The sequence below is a fragment of the Portunus trituberculatus genome, chromosome 38 (genome assembly GCF_017591435.1).
Source record: "Portunus trituberculatus isolate SZX2019 chromosome 38, ASM1759143v1, whole genome shotgun sequence".
Taxonomy (NCBI): domain Eukaryota; kingdom Metazoa; phylum Arthropoda; class Malacostraca; order Decapoda; family Portunidae; genus Portunus; species Portunus trituberculatus.
In genome coordinates, this window is record NC_059292.1 from 33,896,543 (window position 1) to 33,924,042 (window position 27,500).

The 27,500-nt window shown below is 43.0% G+C and overlaps 1 protein-coding gene and 1 non-coding gene across 3 annotated transcripts in view; both read left to right on the top strand.

Moving 5' to 3' along the window:
* LOC123514985 (putative neural-cadherin 2) overlaps positions 1 to 27,500 on the top strand; it is a 380,060-nt gene that overhangs the window by 87,823 nt on the left and 264,737 nt on the right. For both annotated transcript variants that reach the window (XM_045273290.1, XM_045273292.1), the window contains exon 2: positions 3,144 to 3,262. In XM_045273290.1, the coding sequence (XP_045129225.1) occupies positions 3,205 to 3,262 (58 nt within the window). In that variant the 5' untranslated portion in view covers positions 3,144 to 3,204. The remainder of the gene's footprint in view (positions 1 to 3,143; positions 3,263 to 27,500) is intronic.
* On the top strand, positions 10,977 to 11,048 carry Trnal-cag. The gene has a single exon. It is a non-coding gene; the product is annotated as a tRNA-Leu (tRNA).

Genomic DNA, 27,500 nt, shown 5'->3' on the forward strand with positions numbered 1-27,500 from the left:
CTACAGCTTCAGAAACTCATGTGTGGACTGAAATAGTGATTGTCTGACCTCCATAGACCCTTCCTAATGTTAATAAAACCTTCTAATCGTACACAAACCTCAAGGTAAAAATACGTTCCAGTACTGAAGAGGTTAATACAAATTTCAGGGTAAGAATAGTTAAAGATACATATTCTGTGTCATGGAATGAAAACTGTAATGCTCTGGAAGTCCCTGTCTGCACTGCATTTCCTCTTTCCTTTTCTTTATATTATGGCCTACAGCGCCTGTAGGCATACTCAAAGAATATATGTGGGAAGCGCTGTTCAGTTTCCGCGTATCAGTGGCGCAGGCAACTTTATTTATAGTGGTACCCATATTAGGGCCCATATCACCACCCAAGCGCATCTTCGGTGTAACTACCTAGAACCTGGGTATCAAGGTGACATGTAGGTAACTTTAAACCACTCGACAAATGGCATAGCTTCAAAGCTGTGTGTGGTGGGATTCGAACCTACGTCTGCCCGATCCCACGCTCACCACCTTATTCACTACGTCACCGCCTCCCTATGACTTGATCACTTTCAAGAGAAATGATTCAAGACAAAAAATGAATTGCGAGATGTTTTTCCTTATCATTTTCTTTTTGAAGACATGAGCCAAACATTAGCATTAATTCTGTACTCTCCTTGTAAGCAAAGGATTAGATAACCTGACGTTTTGGCTTTTCCCTTTTTTATCACTTTTCAGAATACTTTTATTTATCATCTGCTTTGTTTATTTACCACTTTACTGATTTTCCTCTCATTTTTCTTCTCTCTGTCTCTCTCGCCTTACATTTTTTTACATCCTCAATATGTCTGTCTATTAAATCTCTCCTCACAATCTCTTTTCGTGTGCATCCCCACACCTCTGGTTCCTCCCGACATGTCACACGGCGCCCCTTTGAAGTGGTAGATTTTGACGGAAGCGAAGCATCTTTCAGGAGAGGATATTGGATGGAGATAGGAGGAGTTCCCAGGGCATGTGAGATCTGCAAAATGTACCTGTGTAACAGAGGGGGAAACGTGGTGGCCTGCCTGTTTGTTTGCTTCCTTGCTTGCCTGCCTACCTGTCTATTTGCTTGTTTGCCTGATCTAAATCTGCCTGGCTACCTGTCTGTCTGCTTTTCCGACCCGTCATAGAGCTCAGCATTTAAATACACATACCGTCAGTGGACTTCATTTTCGCGTCCCTTTCGTGTTGTCAAGAAGGGCAGTCTACAGGAAACCAACAAACATGACAAGGGATCACAAGGCGAGGCGGGCGGGTTCCGTGGTACCGCTGTGAAGATTAATTTTCTGTTCCTTCTCCACACACACCAATACAAATGATTAACAAAAATTACGACGCAAGAAGTTGTCCGAAATAGCATTTAACACAGCACCTGCAACGCCTCCTCAACCTGCGTTATACCAGGATTCCACCAAGGGTTCCTAAAAACTCTTCCTCTAACAACGGTTCTGACATGGTGAGGTAAAGAAAAATAACCGTTGTTCCTCCCCACTGTAACAGAGACACATCACTGCGCTGATACCACCAGGCAATCTACTCCAGAAAAGTATTGCAATTGTTAATGTACCTATTTCATCTAGCTGCTTGGATGTCTAGTACAGAATAAGAAGAAAAATGGATAGCTAATATAGATATCTGGTAGTTTTGAATTAAGCGCATTTCTACTAGCTATCACTCAAACACTACGTCAATCAACTACAAGATAGATAGTATATTTAATGTTGCATTTACTGTAACACAAATATTGAACCCAGTGTTGCATTATATTCTACAAAATAGTATTCAAATCGGTTCCCGTGATGGACACATACATGTACAGTTTTATTAATACTCGCAGTTTCCCAGAGTTGAAGGCCATTTCAGTGATGCAAATAACATAATTGTAAATGCAACCAACACTGCATCAAGCCTTACCTTATTCTGAAATGATACACACATCAAGGTCATATAAAGCCTAACCTTGACACACTTACCATTGAGTTTCACGCCAAAAAGGATCCTTATAAGAAAAAAATTAAAGAAAGCGAACAAATTATAATATTAAAAACAAATTTAAACATTGCATTAAAGCAGCAGTAACAGCAACAAAAGCAACAGCTTCTCCCTTTGTACCATCAAATCGTGATTCATGCAGACCGGGGAGGTGTAGTCGAGCTTCCTCTGAATATTCACACACGTAGCCACGCCATTACAATATACATTCACTGGACCATCACGTTCAAGGCGACGGCGAGGAGACACTGAGATAAAACCATCTAACAAACACTAGGCCTTGACGGGCCCAGAACGCGTTGGGTGAGGGGCGCTGTGGCCTCTTATATGTGACGGGCGATCGTAATGAACACTTCAATGGAGAAAGGCAGAGGAGAACGGGGAGCGGAACGTGGAGGGAGGCAAAAAGGGCCCTTCAAGCAGCACGGGAGTGGAGGAAAAGGACTGGAAGGAGTGGAGGGTGCGAGGATGGAGGGATGTCTGGTTTTGATGGTTACATAATTAAGCCATTAACTCTGTGGCTGAAGTAATGCATCATTTTCCCTTTCTTTCTCCTTTTCTTTTTTTTTCCCCTAATGAAATTTTGGCATGAACCTTTTTCGTCCTTTCTCTTCATACATATATGTTGAGTTTGATTCCACATTTTCATATGAATACATACTCTCTCTTTCCCCGTGTGTTGATCGTTACAGCAGGAATGCAACAGTCTCTGACAGTGAAGAGCCTCAACAATAAAGTAAATTAAGAGAAATTAATCTCAATACATTTGTACGCCTAAGTCTTTATACTGGGACAAATCGAGAATACATTTTTCTAAAACAATTATGTATTAGTTGCTATCCTCCGCGCGAGTGTATGAATATCCACTTTGAGTTTGCTAAAAGCATATCTCCATCTATTTCTCAAAATTAACTGGAAACATAATTAGCTGAATTAACTTTACATACATATTCCTAGACGTAATGAATATTCCTTAGAACATATTTGAAACAAACATATGACTCTTGATGTACAAAAACCCTGCATTTCAAGCCCAACTCATATTACACATAGCTATTCCTAACATTTATTCACCATCTGTCTGATGTAACACGATGCTGCTTCTTCCTTTCCTTCAGACGTGGCAGTATAAAAGGCAACGACAGTCTCAGCAGCAGCAGCATCAACTGGGTGTGCAGCATGGCAGTGAACGTGCTGGTGCCGCTGCTCATCCCGCTTGGGGAGCAACTGACAAACGGTAAGCTAACACAATTCTTTGGGAGACAGTGTGCCCTGATTTCCTTTCCATTGCGTGGTCACGAGCAGCAGCTGGATTGCTTTCCTCCATGTGAACATTTGATGTGGACTGTCTCGTGGAGCAAGATACATTGCCTCGACTTTCCTCCTAGCGGTATCGAATTAGTATTCTGGAATAAGAAGTCAACAGAAAAGCTCTTAAATAAGTATTACTCCACAATCTTCTATCTGATCTGCAGTATGGGTTCCGTCAAGGCCGCTCAAATGATGATCTGGCTTTCATTGCTAAGTATTGGTCATCCTCTTTTAGAAGTTTGGAATTCAACCGCCATGTCTTACTGTTTTCTTGCGTCATTTGTGTTACGCAGCAGACACACGAGTGTGGAATTTCATATTTTTCCGTAAAACTTTGAGAGAAAAATAATGATTACATTCATCAGCTGATGTTCGAAAATTATTCCGCATATTTCGTTGTGTAACGAAATGATTAGTGAAAACAATGTATTTTACCTGATTACAACTTCAAATAAAATCGTATTCTGAAACATTAAAAGTTTCCACCGAGTTTGGCTCACTCCTAACCAAAGAAAACTATTAAATATTACGGAATATTGTAAGTTTGCAGTTGCCGCAGGAGTTCAATTTTCACTTCTGCAACAAAGAAAAAACATCTGAAGAAAGATTGGTATTGGAACTAAATGCTGAAAAGAATCGTGACGGACGAAACTTGGCTACTATGCAAGGTGTGGTGTGGAAAGAACGGAGAAGACGAGTTATGACGGTAATTCGTAGTGGCAACGCAGACAACGGAAACGTGTCGGTACTGAGATGAAATGGCGAGATATGGTAAAGAGTTACGTGAGGGAGCGTAGATAAAGAAGGAAAGGAGTTTATCCCAAATAAAACAAGCGGCGTGGAAGGCTCTACAGCTATTTTCGCCATAGGCAAGAAATCCAAGCCCAAACAAATTGGTTACTTACTCAAAATCTTTACTGAGATGCCAAGAACATGGTCCAGGCAGGGTTTTAACCTCTTTAGTATAGGGACGCATTTTCACCTTGAAATTTGTATACGATTAGAAGATATCATTTACATTAGAAAAGGTGTATGGACATCAGAAGATTAATGGTCCAGAGTCTCCACGATTTTAATCTTCATATGAGTTTTTGAAGATAAACAAAATCGCAAAATAGTAATCAGAGTGAATATGAAAACGCGTCATACCACTGAAAGGTCAATACTTTGTTTCACGATAACCACAAATAAGGATTCCTAAACACAGAATTCAAAGAAAGCGGGCATCATACAACACAGGCGAAGACACTGGCGTCTTGCTGTGGGTGGATTGAGTCACAGCTTCGTTTTACTGTTTCAAAGCCGTTCCGCACTTGCAACACACTTCTTATGAGTAATCCTTACAAATATTATAGACCAATAATATTGCTTTTATCTAAGAAATCTCGTGTAGCTAAGTTTTGTTTTGAATTTTTTTTTCAACCAACTCATTAAAAAGAAAAAAAAAACGTTAACAGAAACTTTTACTGTGGATGGTGGAGGATGCGAAATAATGTGATACTACTGTTGAAAAAAAAGACCAGTTTGGATAGAAAAAAACACAACTGCTCGTAAAACACACACACACACACACACACACACACACACACACACACACACACACCACTTCAAAACGCATGCAATACCCCACTGAATTGAATATCATGTTACACGTACAGCTAAATGCGACAACGATACCCTACAATCACTTTACTGGCAGCAACACTCAAAATATAAAAGCTTTTCATGTCCGGAAATCAAAACTCAATTAATCTCGTGATAACAAATATTAACATCAAGTCGAAAAAAAAGTAAATGAATTAACAAAAAGAAAGAAAATGTAACGAGTACTGCACAAACACACACACACACACACACACACACACACACACACACACCTGTACATTTTCAGTGTATTTTTTTTACATTGCCTAATTAATAAACTGTTTATTATTATTATTATTATTATTATTATTACACACACACACACACACACACACACACACACACACACACACACACACGTCTTCTCATTTAGTCGCCTAAGGCCAGACAACACAGCGCTTCACTGCACACAGGAGACGCATGAGCCAAGCAGCGGTGCATCAGATAATGAGGGAGTCAACACGACCAGCACCGAGGAAACAGAACAAACACGGTCAGCAAACACTAACGTGCACTCTGGAAACACGAGTCAGTAATTAAAATTCCACTGTTTGTGTGGTTCTGACAAACACACACAATACTAGTTAACTGAGTTTAGCCCCCGTAGAAAGTAATTAAGAACAACACACACGAGAACGCAGGCACGGTGACGGCTGGCGAGTGACGGGGAAGTGGATGGATTGGCGGAACACACAGACTGACATACAAGCAGATAAACAACCCTTCGTAACACACACACACACACACACACACACACACACACACACACACACACACACACAAGAATGAATGACAATGAAACGACTGAATAAATTAATCAAAACTGAAAAAAAAAGTCACGCAAAACACGAAAAACAGGCATGAATAAAAATGTTTCCTCTCACGAACTATATCAATTCCTGAAAAAAAAAAAAAAAAACTCAACAATTTCCCTCCACCATGTCCAATTACTCCTCTACCATTATACATTACCTCAAATCGCACCGGGGAAAAAACAAAACAAAAAAAAAAAATCACATCTGAAAATAACACTTGAGAAAAAAAATAGGGGAAGAGGGCAGGATCTTTCGGAACGTTGGGAGTGCGAGGAATTCCAGGAGGCCGAAAGGGGGAAATGCTATAGGAAAAGTGAGATACATGGTTCGAGAGAGAGAGAGAGAGAGAGAGAGAGAGAGAGAGAGAGAGAGAGAGAGAGAGAGAGAGAGAGAGAGAGAGAGAGAGAGAGAGAGAGAGAGAGAAGCAGGCAGAAAAATAGTTCCAAGTGATAGAATACACAAACAAGAAGAGAGAGAGAGAGAGAGAGAGAGAGAGAGAGAGAGAGAGAGAGAGAGAGAGAGAGAGAGAGAGAGAGAGAGAGAGAGAGAGAGAGAGAGAGAGAGAGAGAGAGAGAGAGAGAGAGAGAGAGAGAGAGAGAGAGAGAGAGAGAGAGAGAGAGAGAGAGAGAGAGAGAGAGAGAGAGAGAAAACTCACAAGCAAAGAGACTTACAAAAGACCAACAGACTGTCAAAAACACACGGACGGACAGACATACAGAAAAAAAAAAAAACAGGAAAGCAGACACACACACACACACACACAGCCCGACACGGAAGTAGACCAACAAAACGAAAGATAGAAAGGCAGAAATATCAATCGAAAGCAAAGAGACAGACCGACAGACAGAAACCATTACATCAAAGAGGGAGGCAAAAGAGAGAGAGAGAGAGAGAGAGAGAGAGAGAAGAAGAATAACAATTAACACCACAAGAACTACACCCTACCAGTCTGAGGTGGCGCAGGCAAGCAGGTGTTCTGGCGAGACAAGCAGAACGAAAAAGTTGGCAAGAGGGGAGTGAAATTTATCGGGGCGGAGAGAAGGAAATGGAGACGTGGGAGGGATGACGAAAGGGGGAAGACTGCGTGGCAAGAAAAAGGAGTGGAATGGCTGGGAGGCATGAGGGGAGGGAGGAGGGAGGTGTAGCTGATGGAAGGAAGGTTTATGGAGAGAGAGAGGAGAGAGAGAGAGAGAGAGAGAGAGAGAGAGAGAGAGAGAGAGAGAGAGAGAGAGAGAGAGAGAGAGAGAGAGAGAGAGAGAGCGGACTGATAGTGACGGCATTATCTAGACAGACTGATACATAAATAGGGGGTTGCAAACAAATATACAACATACAGAAATAAAGGTTGCTATGCATGCACGACACACACACACACACACACACACACACCGCGTAGTGTAGTGGTTAGCACGCTCGACTAACAATCGAGAGGGTCGGGTTCGAGTCCCGGTAAGCGGCGAGGCAAATGGGCAAGCCTCTTAATGTGTGGCCCGTGTTCACCTAGCAGTAAATAGGTACGGGATGTAACTCGAGGGGTTGTGGCCTCGCCTTCCCGGTGTGTGTTGTTTGTTGATGTGGTCTCAGTCCTACCCGAAGATCGGTCTATCAGCTCTGAGCTCGCTCCGTAATGGGGAATATGTGTTTCATGGGTAACCAGCAAGAAACCGAGGTGAATTACACACACACACACACACACACATACACACACACACAGAGAGAGAGAGAGAGAGAGAGAGAGAGAGAGAGAGAGAGAGAGAGAGAGAGAGAGAGAGAGAGAGAAACAGAAAGACTCGCCGGGGACAAGAGGGAAATGAGGCAATGATAACACAAAGCCGTTGCAGTGGCGTGTATTTCCCCGGGCTGAGGCGCGGCACGTGTTTTAGAGATGGAGGAGTTGCAGTGAAATGACAGAATGCAATAACAATGAAATGGGAATTACGCGTTACGCCTGGCCCGGCAGAGAACACTGGCATGGGTAAGTTGAGTGTCCCATGAGACTGTCCTGTGGTGTTCCCCTCTGCCCAGTTACCGGTCACAAGAGGTTCTCGTATATATTGTTCTTAGTGGAATCTCCGAAAACACATACTTCATTCCATCTTTTCGTCTATTACTACCATTTACTGCAGCTTAAAGGAATATCACATGCATCACACCTCACCTCACCTCCTCTGATGCATCCAACCCTTGGGAAAACCTGCGCAAATACACACTTTCTCCTTTCCTCCTTGGATTATCATACGGGGCCATGTTGATCACTCGGTACCTTTAGTAGTGTTCTCCGCAAGACTAAGAACTGAACTCTGAACTCCTTTGCTTCTCTTCTCTTCGTCTCTTGAGATTCATCGATTTCGACTCTAAATTGCGTCTTTATCTTTTTTTTTTTTATTTATCTATCTACTTTTTTTGTGTTACACGACAATGCCACTTCAGTGTTCTCCATCTTACCGTGTTTCTATACATAAACTCTCTCTCTCTCTCTCTCTCTCTCTCTCTCTCTCTCTCTCTCTCTCTCTCTCTCTCTCTCTCTCTCTCTCTCTCTATCTATCTATCTATCTATCTATCTATCTATCTATCTATCTATCTATCTATCCATGTATCTATCTATCTATCTATCTCTCATTGGTGTAATAAGTATGAACACCAAGAAAGAAGTATCCAATCACGCACTTGATCACCAGCAACGTTATATATGTGTCAGTTCTCTTCCCATCCTGCTTACTGATCAGCAGGTGCAGGATTGGAACATTCTTTCTTGATATTGATACCTACTAGACCAGTGTGTGTGTGTGAGAGAGAGAGAGAGAGAGAGAGAGAGAGAGAGAGAGAGAGAGAGAGAGAGAGAGAGAGAGAGAGAGAGAGAGAGAGAGAGAGAGAGAGAGAGAGAGAGAGAGAGAGAGAGAGAGAGAGAGAGAGAGAGAGAGAGAGAGAGAGAGAGAGAGAGGAACACTGTCATTCAATTATATCATAAGGGTACAATTAAAGAAGGTGCATCTCAAAGGACGAACAGACACAAAGGAGTGTGGTTCATAAGCTACCGAACACCACTAAGGAAGTTTCCATTTCACTGGCATTGACGTGAACTATCAGAGGAGGACGGAGATTTAAAGGGTTGATGAAAGGAAAGGAACAATATGGGAGAAGCGCGATTCAGTGTGGAGAGGGAAGTAAAGACTGTGTGAAGAGAAGAAAGAGCAGGAGGGAAAAAGAGGAAATGGAAACAGGGAGAGAGAAAGGTGTCGAAAGGAAAAGGGAGACGGAAAAAGAGTGAGAAGATGAATAGATAAATGCAATTCGAAAAATCCATGGAGTTTCCAACCTTTAACGCTCATTTTCACCTTCCATTTCTTTACGTATTTTTCCTGAGGTGTGTCCTGAGGAGCTATCACGAAAGTCAATATATCTGCGACATACGTGCATGTAACAAACGTAATGAATTGAGAATTATTTTCTGAACATTTTTCCTTCCCTCTCTCAATTTTCCACCATAACTTGAGGAAGAATAGTTTAGGACATGCTTAGAACTCAAGTCGCGCGCGTGTGTGTGTGTGTGTGTGTGTGTGTGTGTGTGTGTGTGTGTGTGTGTGTGTGTGTGTGTGTGTGTGTGTGTGTGTGTGTGTGTGTGTGTGTGTGTGTGTGGGAGCAACATCGTACGTGGGTGCATGCGAGCATTTCTACTTCAATATGTAAGCCGTGAAGAGCAAGATGAAAGAACATGCTACTGAGGCTTTATAATTATATTCATTGGATTTCCAAATGTTGGTCAAAATATCTAAGGATTTGAGATGTAAAATTGACGTTGCCATGGTTCGTCTTTGCTTCACACACGCACACACACCCACACACACACACACACACACACACACACACACACAGAGAGAGAGAGAGAGAGAGAGAGAGAGAGAGAGAGAGAGAGAGAGAGAGAGAGAGAATTTTACCATTCAAAGAAACTGCATGACAATATTGACAATCTATACACACAACTATAACTGTACATTGGCTCTGCCAGGGATACTCCAGGACTGGCGTCAATAGATGGACGGAGAGACACGAAGCTTCTTTTTCTTCTGTTTCCTTCCTGCAGGATAAGTGAAGCAGCAACCAGACAAAGCAATTATTTCTCATGGGAAGCAGTAAGTTGGGTTTCTCCTTGACAGAAATTAATTTTTATATTTTGGAAATCCATCTTCTATATTATTTTCTACATAACTTTTGCAGGCAAGTTTCCTGAGATCTGTTGTCCACAGCGGTCAGTACAAACCTAACCGTTGGGGTGTGTGCCCATACATTTTATAGGGCTGGGTCCATCAATGGGGAAAATGGCTAAGCTCCAAGATCAGCATGAAATTTACGTTGTATTTTAATTGGAGTTAGCGAAAAGTCTGAAATGTTTCCAAACTATGGCAAAAGAGTGGCAAATAGCTTGTAATCTTTCCAACACTGTCGCTAACATTTGTTAGGAGTCATCATTGTTCGCCAACATCCTTTTGTAAATGCTTACGCAGACTTTCGCAGAAAGGTTTCTAATTCCAGATAAATGTTGATTGTGACAAACAACAAAACTTGGTTTTCTTAAATATTCGTTTGCCAAATCCAAAAATCGCAACGTTCATCAGCATTCACCGTACCGTGACACCCTAGCTCAGCAAAAACTTTTTAAAATTGGGACAACTTTCCTGAAATCTAGTATCTCCTAACATGATCTAACACCGTGCGTCACAAGATCAGAGAAATATAAGGAAAATTATAAAATATTGTATTTTAGGGTGATGAACATCACGGAAAAAAAAGTGTGAAAATATTATAAGTAAAACATATCTAGCAAAAGATTTCTCTGAATTGAGGAAAACCACAATTCTGTAACATAGAATTCTGAATACTCAATCATTCCCAAAATGTAGTTAAAATGACAAATTTAAAATGCACCATTACAGATTCAGAGGAAGGCTGAACTCCATTAAAAGGCAGTGACTCCTAAAATTGTCACTGTACAGCAGCGATCCCTGCCATGAAGTCTGCGGCCGTCATAGCGTCCTCAGGGCCTTGTTGGGGAGTCCTCTGCGGGACCTTAGAAAATCACGCCAGTATTCTTGTTTCACTTGAAATATAAATAAATAAATCAATTATAGAAATAAATTAAACTATACACACACACACACACACACACACACACACACACACACACACCGCGTAGAGTAGAGGTTAACACGCTCGACTCAGAATCGAGAGGGCCGGGTTCGAGTCCCGGCGCGGCGAGGCAAATGGGCAAGCTTCTTAATGTATAGCCCCTGTTCACCTAGCAGTAAATAGGTACGGGATGTAACTCGAGAGGTTGTGGCCTCGCTTTCCCGGTGTGTGGAGTGTGTTGTGGTCTCAGTCCTACCCGAAGATCGGTCTATGAGCTCTGAGCTCGCTCCGTAATGGGGAAGACTGGCTGAGTGACCAGCAGGCGACCGTGGTGAATTACACACACACACACACACACACACACACACACACACACACACACACACACACACATATATATATATATATATATATATATATATATATATATATATATATATATATATATATATATATATATATATTCTTTTCATTATAGTTTCAAATACTCTGTTAACCGACGCAGTCACACACAGGCTCTGCACGTGTCTTTGAAGCAACCCACCACGCCGAACACCACAAATATTTTCCTATACATGCTTTGAACTCTGAAGTCCCAGAAGAAGATGTGCAGCACTGGCTTCCGCTGGGCTTTCATGGAGTTTCAACAGGATGCCAAACCACTTTTTTTTTACATCCGAATGCACAGGTATACTGCACAGTATATAGCCCAACAGTTGCACAAACTGGTGATGGGAGAGGCAGAGAACAGGACTAAAGATTGTAAAATCGTTGTACTTTTTCTACCCTTCCCCTCGCGCCGTGTTCCAGCAGACCAAGTTGCAATCAAACTCAGAGTAATGGAAAACATGCCAGTGATTCTGAAACACTAGAACACATTCTGTAAAATCGTTAGACATCGGGGGAGGGGAGGAAATGACGATGTTACTGGGAGCTTTCCCTCCTCCCCGCTTGACGTGGATATTGCAGCGAGGGTAATGCAGTAAGTGAGGCCAAAATAAATTAAATGTACATCTTCAGGATTTTCTCATAATTCGTAGCGATACTGATTCTTTTTATATTTCCGCATATTTAATCAATCACTAATATACGCATTTGTGTGTGTGTGTGTGTGTGTGTGTGTGTGTGTGTGTGTGTGTGTGTGTGTGTGTGTGTGTGTGTGTGTGTGTGTTGTATTCACGGTCGCCTACTGGTCATCTAGCCAGCCTTGCCCATTACGGAGCTCATAAACCGATCTTCGGGTAGGACAGGGGCTAAACTTTAATTAAGAGGCACGCCCATTTGCCTCGTCGCTCCTGAAACTCGAACCCTGGCCTTCTCGGTTATGTGCGCGCGCCATCTTAATTATAACATTTCCTCTATGATATTTCTGTAAAAAGTACAAAGAATCCAAAAATAACACCTGTACTTTACACACTCCTAATACCAAATATACTATCCTAACGTCAAGCAAATTCCTATAGCACCACAATAAGTACTCACAGTTACATACATTTACAAAGCCACGTACATTCTACCAGTACTATGTATATAAGTATTGTACATTCCCGATGCTATGTACTGTACACTTCTTACATTGTCTACACTCTTGCAGAGCATCGTATACTCTCACAATGCTTCACACTTTTCCTCGCCGCTAAACACGCTCTCCCATTGCTACGTTCACTAATGATACGTACATAATCATGGTAAAACAGCTTGTCCTGTACCACTCATTTCCATTATTTTGCTTTTTTTGTTTTCTTTCCTTTTCAAGTTCTATGGTCTAAGAACCTGTCAGATCAGAAGACATGGGCTTGAGGGAAAACATTACGAATAGAAATGAGTGAAGAAAATTATCGGATTTTTCAGCAGTACCGAACAACGTCCCCAAGCGGACCTCTTACAGGGAGTATATGATTTTGTTAAGTTTCCCTTGAGTGAGGTTTCACAGAAAACTCGCAATACGTGACAGAAAATGGGCATAAAATGGAGAGCGAAGTAAAAGGTGGTAGTACTGATTTGTTTTGAAGGTTGCTCAACTTATCTGTCTGTTGTCAAGATTGTAGGAAGAACTACGTTCTCTGGTACAATGCAATAAAAAAATGATCTGTTAATATCAATTGAGGTGGACATGACTAAAGTCGAACTTATATCTAAGAGACCGAAAAAGTCATGTCTTATCTTACTGGTTGCTGAGCTGCTGCTGCTGCTGCTGCTACTACTAAAATCACCACCACTACCACATCTGCTACCACCACTACTACCACTACTAGAATATACAATTAACTCCCAAATTATAGAATCTTAGTTATCATCGGATATTACTATCAACAAGCACAACAAGAGAACGTTGACCGCTCCCCTGCACAACTCTTACCACTGTTTTACCATTCTGTGATTAGGTGACATGGAAGCCAACCATGTTTTGAAAAGAACAGTGATGTCCCATTTACCGCACGTGTGGCATTGCATCGCAATATCAAAATATAAGAGAATTACGGATCATATACAAAGAAGTTAAATAATCATGTAGTATAGAACCATATACACGATCATCCAAATTGAAAGAAGTTATTTTTCTAAGGTTTACCCTCTAACGCTCCGTTCTCTTTGTTTAGTCCCGTTTTCTGTAAAGCCAACCTGAACGATATACCATCCCAGTCAAGGCTCGATATGCGATGTGCTTATGTACGGTGACTATAAACAACGTGAGACAATGTTCATTAAATAAAATAGACAACAGAAGGAATTATGCAAAGCAATATGGCAACGCGATCATAGTAACAGCAGTAGTACTTCTACTTGTAATAGTAGTTGTCATTGTAGTAACAGCAACAACGACAGCAGCAGCATCAGCATCAGCATCAGCATCAGCATCAGCATCAGCATCAGCAAGCCGTAGTCGTAGTAGTAGTAGTAGTAGTAGTAGTAGTAGTAGTAGTAGTAGTAGTAGTAGTAGTAGTAGTAGTAGTAGTAGCAGCAGCAGCAGCAGCAGCAGCAGCAGCAGCAGCAGCAGCAGCAGCAGCAGCAAATAGAAGCAAGAGGAGGAAGAGAGAGAGAGAGAGAGAGAGAGAGAGAGAGAGAGAGAGAGAGAAACAGAGAGAGAGAAACAGACAGACATACAGACAGAATAAAAACTAAACAGAATAGTCATCGTGCCTTGCCTAGACATACACAGCAAAATGATAGCTTCGATAACAAAAAGGATAAAAATTCTAATAAAAAAAAAAAACTATACAATCTGTCACACTTCAGTATCGAGAACGCTGAGTAATAAACAAACCGGTTACTTAACTAGCGGTGTCAATGAGGCGTGCACGGTCACCCACACGAAGGCAAAGTAAGGCAAGGGCGTGATGAAGGAGCCGCCCTGGTGAATAGAGGAAGTGAACCCCAAAGCTTCCACTTCAACCACGAATCTTAAAAGCTCGTAATTCGCAACTCAGCACCCATTTAGTGCGGCTTTAGAGTGGTGCAGAGTCTGACCAGTCGTGAAATGCCTTCTCTCTCTCTCTCTCTCTCTCTCTCTCTCTCTCTCTCTCTCTCTCTCTCTCTCTCTCTCTCTCTCTCTCTCTCTCTCTCTCTCTCTCTCTCTCTCTCTCTCTCTCTCTCTCTCTCTCTCTCTCTCTCTCTCTCTCTCTCTCCTCTCTTCCTCTTCCTCTTCCTCTTCCTCTTCCTCTTCCTCTTCCTCTTCCTCTCTCCTCTTCCTCTTCCTCTTCCTCTTCCTCCTCTTCCTCTTCCTCTTCCTCTCCTTCTTCCTCTTCTCTCTCTCTCTCTCTCTCTCCCTCTCTCTCTCTCTCTCTCTCTCTCTCTCCCTTCCTCTCTCTCTCTCTCCCTTCCTCTCTCTCTCTCTCTCTCTCTTCTCTCTCTCTCTCTCTCTCTCTCTCTCTCTCTCTCTCTCTCTTCCTCTCTTTCTCTCTCTCTCTCTTCCTCTCTTCTCTCTCTCTCTCTCTCTCTCTCTCTCTCTCTCTCTCTCTCTCTCTCTCTCTCTCTCTGTGTGTGTGTGTGTGTGTGTGTGTGTGTGTGTGTGTGAACACCTTGCAGTATCAATTCGTACTAGAAAGCGTGTGTGTGCCTGATGTGCAGTGCTATGGGTGCCTTGGCTTTGTTATTTATTTACCTTTTTTTTCATTTAGGACACATGAATGACAGTCACATGTCAAACGAGATTTTTGCTTGTGGATTAAAAAGCGTGTTCCCTGAGATGCAGTGTTATTTGTGCGTTGGCTTTGTCTATTCACATTTTTTTATTTGAGACACGGATGACAGTTACATACGGATGAGTTACATATCAACGCTTTTTTTTTTCTTGTGGATTAAAATTTGACAATCAGTGAAGGTCAGAACATGTTCGTATCTTCAACCTCAGATTCAACATTAGCTCTGAAGTCAATTGTTTTTTCTTGGTTTCTGTTACGTAGTTTGGAGCGATATCTATCTCCACAACGAGGACTTTTCCGCCGAGTCGTGAGATGTGCCCCTGCAGTCTACACATAACGGTTACTCCGATGGTAGGTTCAATGACACTGGGGAAAGAAATACTAATACTAGGTTATGAAGAAGATTCACGTCATTCCTTTCCAATATCCGAAAATACTTACAAATATGATCTTCTGGTGTTACTAATCGCTTGTTACCTGTCCTATCAGCCTTATAATACCTCACGAGGGCTGAGAGACAAGCACACCTCACTAAAGAATACCTCACGAGGGATGAGAGACAAGCACACCTCACTAATTTCAATGAACAAGCGTTGGGTTTCAGACGGGCACACGGTAAATTCTAACAACCCGTCTCCTCTGTAACCCTCGTGATGATCGTCCCTGGAAACCTGACAGACCGAGGCCTCAACTGGTACAGGCTTTTTTTTTTTTTTTTTGTTTATTCTAGAGATATAGTTCTGTCCAGAATGGCAGGAAGTATTACGGAATGTACTGTACCTTTCCTGTACTGTGAAGACCACAACCAAATAATTCCCATTCGATTGTGACGTCATAGGGCCAGGGTGAGGGACGCTTCTAAATAGAGCTTGCGTGGGTGGAGGAAAACACAAAGAACAAGTTCCGAAATTTATTGGACAACAAACAATTGAGTGTTGTAAACAGGGTACTGGTTATACTTAAGACGTCCACTGGGATGATCACAGGGAAGGAGACTGGTAGTGGGAGCCAGTCTGTGTAGAACCGGTGTTGAAGTAGAAGGTGATGAAAGGGCCCAAAGAGAGGAGTCAGGCCAGGTCCATGATGTGAAGGGGTGGAAGTGAAGCTGGCGGCTGAAGGGAGGAGGTAAGCCAAGTCCGAAGAGTGTAACGACGACTCAAAGGAGCCGGCGACAGCTTCGGGTCAGGCGGACACGAGCAACAGGAAGAGGGGCTGGGCTGGTACTAAGGTTGGTCCAGATGTTCCAGACCGTGTGAGGAGTGGGTCAAATCCTCGTCAGCGGCCGGTGTAGAGGTTGTCACGGAGAGACAGGGCACCAGACTGAAGAGTAGAAGTGGAGATGCTAACTCTGCCAAGGCCCAGTTGAGTCTGCATGGGCAGGTCGCGGGGAACCACACAACACCTCCGGTGAAGCCAAATACCCGAGGAGTCGAACGTTCGAAGGTATGATGAACAGTAGCGTGGGACTTCGAGGTGGTAATTCGAAGCGAAGCTTCTGAAGTAACGAAACTGGATAAACAAGGAAAGCAACACCGAAACAAATGAAACGCTTATTGAGCGAGGAAAGAAAATAAGGAAAAGGATAGTGTGGTCGTGAGATAGGTAGTTGAGCAAATAACCCTACTGGCTTGTCGTCACACATCTCCCTCACCAAGACTCGATACAGGTATCGAGATGAAAAGACAAGGTAAGCAAATACCCAAACCAGTTGAGCAAATAACCCTACTGGCTTGTCGTCACACACCTCCCTCACCAAGACTCGATACAGGTACCGAGATGAAAAGACGGTAAGCAAATACCCAAACCAGTTACCAACATAAGAGAAAGCTAAATTAACTAGTCCTACCCAGAAAATCTGCCCCAACGTTATCGTTCCCAGGAATATGTACAACACGGAATCTGTAGTTCTGTAACATTAGGGCCCACCTCAGAGGATCGTTAGTACTTCTGAAGTTGGAGAGTTACACTAGATGCTGGTGATCCACTTCTAGAAAATTCTAAACTCTTTTCCTTTCAGGTAGTAGCTGTAGTGTTGAACACCGAAAGTAACAGCAAGACATTCCTTCTCCACTGTCGAATACTTCCGTTCTCTGTCTAGAAGTTTCCTGCTCGCATATGATACAGGGTGAGGACAAGAATCAACATACTGAAGGAGAACTGCTTCTATTCCATGATTAGAGGCATCTGTCCTTACCACAAACGGACGAGAGGGGCCAGGTAGCTTCAGAACAGGTTCGGACTGGAGGCAGGTCTTGAAATACTCGAAGCTTTCCTGGTGTTCGTCGGTCCAAAATAGGGGTTCCGGGACACCCTTGCGTAGAAGACCTGACAGACAGCTGGTGTTAAGAGGACGCCTGTGGGATGAAAGTCCTATAGAAAGATAACATTCCTAAGAAGGATCGAAGAAACTTCTTTGTAGACTGGGGTTTAGCCGGAGTAATTAGCAGTTACTGGGGCTGTAGTGTCTTACCATCAACGATGAACCCCAAGTACTTTATACATCCAGATCCAAACCGACACTTGGAAGGACGAGCTGCAAGGCCGTGTTCACGAAGACGGTGTAGTACAGATATCAAGATGTTCTGGCCAGGTAACTCCGTAAACGAGTATGTTGTCGAAGTAGAATGATACACCTGGCAAACCAGAAAGAACTGCCCTCATTAGCCTGATGTAGGTGGCGCAAGCTGTAACCAGTCCAAATGGGCATAAGTCCTTGCTGGGTCGGGAAAGCTGTGAATGGACGAGCTTTATCAGTTAAGGGGATCTGATAATACGCTTTTGTGAGATCAAGTTCACTGAAATATTTAGTCCCTAAAAATTTGTGAAGGTCCTCGGTGATAGTATTGATCGGCTGGGCGTGGAAACGAGTGATGGAGTTAAGGGCCCGGTAGTCAATGGCCATCCAATAGTTAACAGTCGTTTTCTTGCCCATGACGACCGGTGAACAATGAGGAAGGTTAGACGATTCCTTGCTGCAAAAGTTGATTTACCTCTTCTTCAAAATAGGATCTCAAGTGAACTGAAATAGAATACAGCTTGGGTTTAACTAGCTCTGTGGAACATCCAATATCATGTGTCAGAGTGGTAGTACATCCCAGTATCTCAGAACATCCTTAACGTACTTCAATATCATGTGTCAGAGGGGTAGTACATCCCAGTATCTCAGAGAACACATCCTAAAAGGTGGAAAGAACTTCACTTAATTCATCCTCCTCATCCTCGGTTAACGACTCATGTACATCTGGATCATGGGAAATCATAGTCTCTTCTGGATCTTCTCGACCGTCGGAAGTTATCGGTGAAGATTCTGGCCGACTTTCACTTTCCTCATTTACTGAGGAGAACTGCAAATCTGTGCTGGTATGCAAAGGAAGAGGTTCATCTAAGACCATAGCTTGCTGGACATTAGCTCTTCGAAAGTACCGTTTGAGGAGATTGGCATGATATACTTTAGGCTTACCTCTTTCTTCGATTAAGTAGTTGTAGCTACTCCTTTTCTCTAGTACCGGATAAGGACCAGACCAGGACATCAGTAGTTTGTTGGTGGTGTCAGGAAGTAGTATCAATAATTCATCACCTGGCTTGAACTTACGATCTTGCGATTTCAGGGCATACTTCGATTTCAGGTCGAAGTATGCCTTGTAGCGGCTGGCACTGACAGGAGTTCTGAGCGGCAATCTGGGCAGTCTCGGCCAATTTGTCCTTCAGTTCAATCACGTACTGAAAGCTAGAACGATCATTTAAATTCCTATTTTCCCCATAACTCCCTCAAAACCAGAAGATGGCCTCTTACTGCTTTACCGTAGAGGAGTTCAAAAGCAAAGAAACCGGTTCTATCACTTGGCATTTCTCTTAGAGCGAACAGTGTGGCAGGAAGGTATCTATGCCATCCTCGGGGTTTCTCAGAACAGTTTTCTTGGACAGGCCTTAAGGGTGGAATGAAAACTTTCAATTCTACCGTTACCACTTGGATGATATGGTGTAGTGAGAGCGGCTTCACTCCCATCAGCTGTGAAGTGAACCGATTCCCTCTGTCAGAAAGTATCTCTTGGAATGCCAACAAAGACTCAGCAATAGAAGTTACTTCCTTGAGCGGCATGGCTCCTGGAAATCCGGTGGCAAAATCAATTAATGTGAGGATATACCCGTGTCCTTCAGATGAGGGTGGTGACAGAGGTCCCACTATGTCAATAGCAACTCTTGAGAACGGTTCAGTGATTATAGGCAAGGGGTTCAAGGGAACTTGTCACACTTTTCCTTTTGATGACAATAGCAACTCCTGAGAACGGTTCAGTGATTATAGGCAAGGGGTTCAAGGGAACTTGTCGCACTTATCCTTTTGATGACATTCTCTGGCATTTATCACAGGAACGGCAGAAGGATTTAACATTGGCAGCCACACCTGGCCAGAAGAACTGATTACACACTTTGTTCAGTGTTTTTTTTACGAGAGAAGTGACCAGAAAGCGTACTTTCGTGGGCAGCGTACTTTCGTGAGCAAGAGTCAAAACAAGTCGACGACAGTCTGATGGCACAAGTCAAAACAAGTCGACGACAGTCTGATGGCACCACTAGAAACTTCATTCTTACCTGATGTTGGTATTTGGAAGAACGGCATACTCTGTACAGAAGGTCATCATATACCTCATAAGTAAAAGTAGATCCGCTTCAAGAAGTCTCGATCTCACCGGTGGTAGCCTTCTGTTGGAGATTTTTCATGGACGAATAGGTCTTCTGTAATTGAGCAAACTGCTGTGGTGTTACATCCAAGGGTTCAATGATAGGAAGAACGAGGGGATGGATGCGGCGAGCAGCCTGGGTACAAGTACGAACCACGAATCTTCTCTGTAGCAGACGTAAGTTGTTGAGGAGGTTCCAGACAGGCCTTTCCAGTGTTGTCGGGGATGCTTGCTCCTGCTACGTTCCCTACCAACACGCTGCAAAACTTAAGGGGAGTACGCACAGCATCAACATATCCATCGTAGTAAGAACAGCGAAGATAGCATCGTACCTGAGGGAAGGCAAGGGGAGCACGCACAGCATCAACATATCCATCTTAGTAAGAACAGCGAAGACAGCATCGTACCTGAGGGAAGGCATACACTCCCCAAGTAGTCGGAAACGAGTACAGTGGGGCACTCAGACGTCCACGTCGGGCAGCGCATCCTCCGATACGAGGACAGGAACATCCAGTATCACGAACAATAGTTGAGACTCTTAGAGCCGTTGATAGTTCCTGATGAGAAGTACAGGAATAGAAGGGTCGTTGAAGCAAAAACCAACCTTCTGTGCCCCTTGTTGTTGCGCGTTATACGACTTAGAGCTGGGTTCTGGGGGCATTGAGGTCTGATGTGTCCAAGCTCACCGCAGTTGTGGCACTTCACCGTAAACGAAATCTTCCTTGCAGGAGGCGGGGACTTCTGGGGGAGATATTTTCTTATGATGCTTAGGGTAAGCTCTATGGGCAAGCACCCCAAGTTGTGAAGCAAACTACTCAAAGGTCTCACCTGGTTTAATCCTGCTAGGATTAAACATACGCCGCTAGTGCTCGGTTGTGCGGTCGAAGCTCCTTAAGGTGCGTTTACACGATCGAACTATGTGCGACGGACAAAATCGTTACCATATCACAGGAGAAGCAGGATAACGTCATAAGCGGTGAAACGATGGAAGCGGATCTGGCAACAAGCAGTGGTACCAGATGAGGGTGTTTACCACCGTTTCGAATCTGCTCACAGGGCATAGACCGGTGGACAATGTTCGAAGGTAATGTCCGAAGGTGATGTCCGTTGGTAACTCAGGCCCCAACTTCTTTGATTTCCCCAGTTTACGTAGCTCTCGCCTGTATTGACTATGGATGGATTCTATTTTTTTCTTCACTTCAGAAGCAGTAACAGATAATCCACTTCTATTCATTCCCGCCGTTATTTCATTGATGGTCGCGACACTTTTGTTCCTATCCTTGTACATATCAGCCTTGACATTCCATAAGCATGGATTTTGCCGGTATAGTTTTATTAGTAGCAGGGTCTCTTTTCTGTCCCAGTGGCAACTTTTCTCCTTGACTGAGGTACTGCTGGCCATGTTAACAGGACAATTGAGACCTAGTGAAATGACGGACTTTGAAAATCCTGTAACCAACCAAGTGACTTTGTTCATCGTGTACCTGGCAGCATCGTATACTTCCACACCAGACAGTGTGTGACGTTTCGATGCTGCGAACACGGACAGTGTCCGGTACACCACTTGGTGCTCGCTTCTGACGTCATCAGCGAGCCTTTTCGCTTTCCACTGCTAGTTGGTAACAATTATGTCCGTCGAACATTGTTCGATTGTGTGAACGCACCTTTAGGAGGGCAGACTTTAGTCTGATAATCATTTGTCACATTCTGGCAAGGTGGTATAGATATCAGCCAGCTTACCCGAGAGAAGGCTTCCTAGTTGGATAGCAAGAGTGTCCTGCGGTAGATTCAGGAGGTACGCGATGCGTTCAAACCTGGTGAAGTACGAGGTGAGGTCTCCTTGATACACTGGCAAACTGGGGCAAGGGGCGGCACAGTTGACTGATGGAGATGGCAAAGATATTTGAAGTTTAAGCTGCTCAAGAGATAAAATGTGTGCTCTCTCCTTTTCGCACTGCCTTTCATCCCTTTGTAACTCCTGTTGACCCGATACAAACTCACGTAATTCCTCGTTCTCGAGCCCCATTTCTCGTCCAAGGTCAATTAACTTTGATAGTAGACATGGCTACTAAGAAATATCTTAGACCGAAAACTAACCCAAAATTACTAATCCAAAAGCCAAGAAGATAAATAGTAACCCGTGACATAAACTAGAACAAAACATCAGCCAGAGGAGAGCTCCGCACCTGGCAGCACCCGTGAGATAAACTAGAACAGCAAAACATTAGCCAGAGGAGAAGGCTCCGCACCTGGCAGCAAGAGTGAACCAAACCAGAGGTCGAAAGATCACACCTGGTTGAACTAGGTCCACAAACAACAGTCACTCTTACTCACTTCTGAGCCTGGACAGGAGAGTCCAGAAGGGGAACAATCTTGTCTCACGAAGATGACAGTCAATATCCACCACCAGCACGGGGTGGAGGTGAAGCTGGTGGCCGAAGGGAGGAGGTAGGCCAAGACCGAAGAGCGTAACGAGGACTCGCACAGGAGCCGGCGACAGCTACGGGCCAGTCGAACGCGAGCAGCAGGAAGAGGGGCTGGGCTGGTACTAAGGTTGGTCCAGATGTTCCGGCCCGTGTGGGGAGTGGCTCAAATCCTCGTCAGCGGCCGGTGTAGAGGTTGTCAAGGGGAGACAAGGCACCAGGCTGAGTAGAAGTGGAGGTGGCCCAGTTGAGTCTGCATGGGCAGATCGCGGGGAACCACACAACACCTCCGGTGAAGCCAAATACCCGAGGAGTCGAACGTTCGAAGATATGATGAACAGTAGCGTGGGACTTCGAGGTGGTAATCCGAAGCGAAGCTTCTGAAGTAACGAAACTGGATAAACAAGGAAAGCAACACCGTAACAAATGAAACGCTTATTGAGCGAGGAAAGAAAATAAGGAAAAGGATAGTGTGGTCGTGAGATAGGTAGTTGAGCAAATAATCCTACTGGCTTGTCGTCACATGCACCGAGGCGTATTAAATGCCTTCACCCTATTTTCCTGTGCATCGTCAAAAGGTTGCTAAAGAAGAGAGAACGAAGGTATTGGGATCCTCCTTCTCGATATTCGGTCTGCAGTATATGTAGATAAATAGACAGGCTTTTCATATCATGCTGTTTACTCCCACAATATTTCTGGCTCATTTTTCATGCTATTCTCTTTTCCCTTGGTTCGGCAATTCATTCATCAGGATCGTCGTCAAATTATAACAAGATTTTCGAAGACTGATGAACGTGTACGCTTATGAATTCCATCGATGAAGATTTAAAATAAAGAAGGAGCATTTTTAGTATTATCTAACACATTTTTCATGATTTTATTCCTTTCAGTGAGGAAAAAATCGTCAAATAAGTATTTGATGTTGTTTTTATTATCATCAATTACATACGTTACACGGACTACTGTCTTAAGGTGATTATCATGATAATTCTTAAGACTACTATCAAATACCTCTTAATTTCAATGATCTGCTAGCAACATACATCTTCTTGTTTGTTCACATACATACACCTATTCGTAATTAACGGTTCATGTTTCACCTACAGACCGGTTTGTTATACCTGGACAAGAATAATGTCTCTAGTTGTAGCTAGAATTATATTACATGCCAATGGCTTCCGAACTGACCTCCTTTACTTGACAATTAATGAGCAAAATATTAATGAGGCGTTGTTATGTTTACGTGAAAAATAACACCATGTATATGTAAATGAAGATTCTTGCATTAAATTACTGACAACCTAGCCCTTGAAGTTATCGATAATACCTCGCTAATTCGTCTTGCTAATCCAATACACCATGCACCACATTATTTCCTCGGCTATGTATACAAACATCCACAGCAAAACACTATGTCAATTTAGAGCATTCATCATTTTTTCTTTGCAACTGTATTTCAGAGCAACCACTTTTTTTTCTGGACACTCGTTTGTTACTATATAAGTATACACAATAAACAAAGTAATTGTTATGGTGGTAATGTGGTAAATTACCGTCTGATCCCGTACTTGCAAGTGACGCAACACATATAGGAGAGAGAGAGAGAGAGAGAGAGAGAGAGAGAGAGAGAGAGAGAGAGAGAGAGAGAGAGAGAGAGAGAGAGAGAGAGAGAGAGAGAGAGAGAGAGAGAGAGAGAGAGAGAGAGAGAGAGAGAGAGAGAGAGAGAGAGAGAGAGAGAGAGAGAGAGAGAGAGAGAGAGAGAGAGAGAGAGAGAGAGAGAGAGAGAGAGAGAGAGAGAGACGTACAGACAATTACAAAGGAGTAAACACGTAGCCATTGATAAATAGAAAGACACGCTAGAATACCAATGAAAACGGATACCTCTGAAACATGGAATCAAACGGGAGGGTGTCTGCTGAGCCACCACAAAGGGTAATAACAACCCAGCGGCTGCGGGCAATGGATGAGGTTCCCTATGACAATGGATGGGAAGGAAAACACAAGGATGGGGAGAGATAGGAATGGAGAGAATATGGGTAAAGGACATAAGAAGAAAGAGATGAAGAGACTAGGGACAATGATAAATCACAGAACCGAATGGAAATATAATTATGTAAGTTAAATGGAAAAGAACAAAGGGAAGGAAGTCAATGACATTAACCCTTTCAGTACCATGACGCGTTTTTATATTCATTCTGCTTACTATTCAGGGTTTCTATACAGCTTTAGAAACTTATGTGGGGGATTAGAACAGTGAAGATTCAGGCCTTTAATATTCTGACCACCACAAACGCTTCCTAATGCAAATAAAATAATCTAATCACACTAAAAAATCATGGTAAAAATGCGTCCCGGTAACGAAGGGGTTAATAAAGCAGATAACACGGTAAACGTTAAGAAAAATGAGAGAAAGGAACAAAGGGGGAATCTATATTATGAACAAACCACATACTTAGTCACTTATAATCATAGTGAGTTGTAGTTGTCGCCTACCTTACCGTCTCTGCGAACGTAAGAATGCGTTACAAAAGACAGATGAATCCTACTCTCCACGCATTCTGGACAACAGTGACATGAATAACGGGTCACTCATTACATCAGTAAGAGAGAACAAGTACTTACATATTCCACGAGGACAAAATGAATGATGAGCACAATACGAAATTTTAATAATGAATAGATTAACAAATTGAGGATCAAGTGGTTGAACGAAATGGTGGGAAGAGATCGAGTAGCTCAGCAAAGGAGTGATTAGAGGAAACATATAACCAAAGAGCGACGTAACTTGAGATGCTGCCAAGGCTGATCGTGAGCAGGGAGGTGGAAAAGGAGAAGGGTGAATAATGCTAAAGAGGATGATGATAATTATAATAATGATAATAACGACAATAACCATACAGTGGCAATGATGAAGACACAAAGACAACCATTAAAAACGAAAAAAACCTAAGAGAACTATGAGAATAAAGCAGGAATGTAATAAACACACCCACACACACACACACACACACAGAGAGAGAGAGAGAGAGAGAGAGAGAGAGAGAGAGAGAGAGAGAGAGAGAGAGAGAGAGAGAGAGAGAGAGAGAGAGAGAGAGAGAGAGAGAGAGAGAGAGAGAGAGAGAGAGAGAGAGAGAGAGAGAGAGAGAGAGAGAGAGAGACAGAGAGAGAGAGAGAGAGAGAGAGAGAGAGAGAGAGAGAGAGAGAGAGAGAGAGAGAGAGAGACTGAAGAAAGAAGACAGCAAGTAGAGTGAGAAATATATATATATATATATATATATATATATATATATATATATATATATATATATATATATATATATATATATATATATATATATATATATATATAAGCGAAACAAATGGAAGATAGAGGGAGAAAGTAGAGGGATAAAGGACGAGCGGGAAGAAGAAAAAGAAGGGAGGATAAGAAAAGATAATAAATTAGGAAGATGGGAAAGAGGGGAAGAGAGAGGGCGTGTAATGGAGTAGGTAGGAGCAAAAAAGGAGCACACTTGGAAGAAAGAGAAACAATGTGCATATGAATAAAGGAAAAGAAACGATGAAAGAAAGAAAGAAAGAAACCCACCAAAAATAGTTGGAGGAAAACTCGGAAAGGAAGAATGGACCAAGTGAAGTTACAACAAATGAAAAAAAAAGGAGGAAGGAAAAAGGGGCACGAGAGAAGGAAATAGTAGTAAAGTGAAGGAAAAAGAACGGAAAGAGGAATCATAAAGTAGGAGGAAGAGTGAGATAAAGGGAGGGAGGAGGAGGAGGAGGAGGAGGAGGAGGAGGAGGAGGAGGAGGAGGAGGAGGAGGAGGAGGAGGAGGAGGAGGAGGAGGAGGAGCAGGAGCAGGAGCAGGAGCAGGAGCAGGAGGAGGAGGAGGAGGAGGAGGAGGAGGAGAAAGGATTGTGATGAGGATTAGATGTCGCACTTTCTTTCTTTCTCGTTCCATATCACTCACGAGTCACCGTAAATAACCATTATGGAAAAGTTTCTGTAAAAGGAATAAAAAAGAGTAAAATACGAACGTGAGTGAGTGAGTGAGTGGATGTGGAACGGGAGGTTGAGATTGTGGCTGCCTTTGCTATGTGGTCGTGTTTGTTTACCTCTCCAACACTTGCTTGCCACAGCTTCCTACGCGCTGTCAATAGGCTTGGAGGTGCAAGGTTACCGAGCAGCATGACAGTGCTCGCTGGGTTTTAAGGACGAAGGTATGTGTGCGTAAGTGTTCTCCACGTCCAAGGATTTCCGAGGAAGAGACTAAACATGGCAGGCAGAGATGTTTGTCTTGGTGTATGATGTCCTGCTGATAACGTGACCTGTTTGACACTGGCCTATGGAAACTGTGAAATCTAATGATATATAATACTTCAACACATGATATCGCTTGTCTTCCTTTCTGTTGCTCTATAAAGTGAGGCTACAATATTAATTTATAGGGAGCTCGCAAACTCTGCTACTCTGAAGCAGTTGGGGGCTCAATACAATTAAACGTGCGAATGATCTGTGAGACAGCAGTGCTCCTTCCTGTGAAGCGCCCCGAGGAGCAGCGAAAATTAATCCAAAGCTCTTATGCAAACATGAATAATGAGGTGTGCGGTGAGCGTTGGTGGTTGATGAGCCGCCACCACCTGCGTATCTGCTCACACCTGGCGGGTTGCACCTGAGGCCTACCTAACAACATATCCATCTCATGCAATAGTGTTTTTTGTGTTATTCAAACATCAACATTCTTACTTGTGTTATCAATCCACAACAAATTTTACATCTCTGCCTTTTCCTTTACAGCAGCATTTCCCAACCTGGGGTGTTGAAATCAATTGTAGGGAGTACTGGGAAGTGTTGCACACACTTCACTTTCTTTTATCCTTCTAATAACAAGATATTAGTTAAGGGGTGTTGGACTGCTTAGACATAACACCAGGGGGGTGTTATGGTCAGAAAAGGTTGGGAAACGCTGCTTTAGTCAAAAGTGACTTTTCCTGTCACAATCTTTCTTGCCAGACATCGCTTTAAATTCTGTGTGAATCCTGCTAAAGCTTTTCATCTCACGTTCTTTAGAATGAGAGTCCAGCTCGCAAAGATCTTGACCGCCACCACTCCTCTCCTAAACAACTGGGCTGCTATTATCCAATTCTCTGCAAGATGTTATTTGGCCACAAAAATACAGTGAAAAGAAAACAGACAAGGACAATTCAAAACTGGAGATATAACGCTCAAGGGACACAGACTTTTTTTTATCATAAAAGAGAAAACTGAGTACCTACATTTTTTTCCTATAGCTATGTGCAATGGTAATGTAAACAAATTATTCATATGTGGTTATGATTTGTAT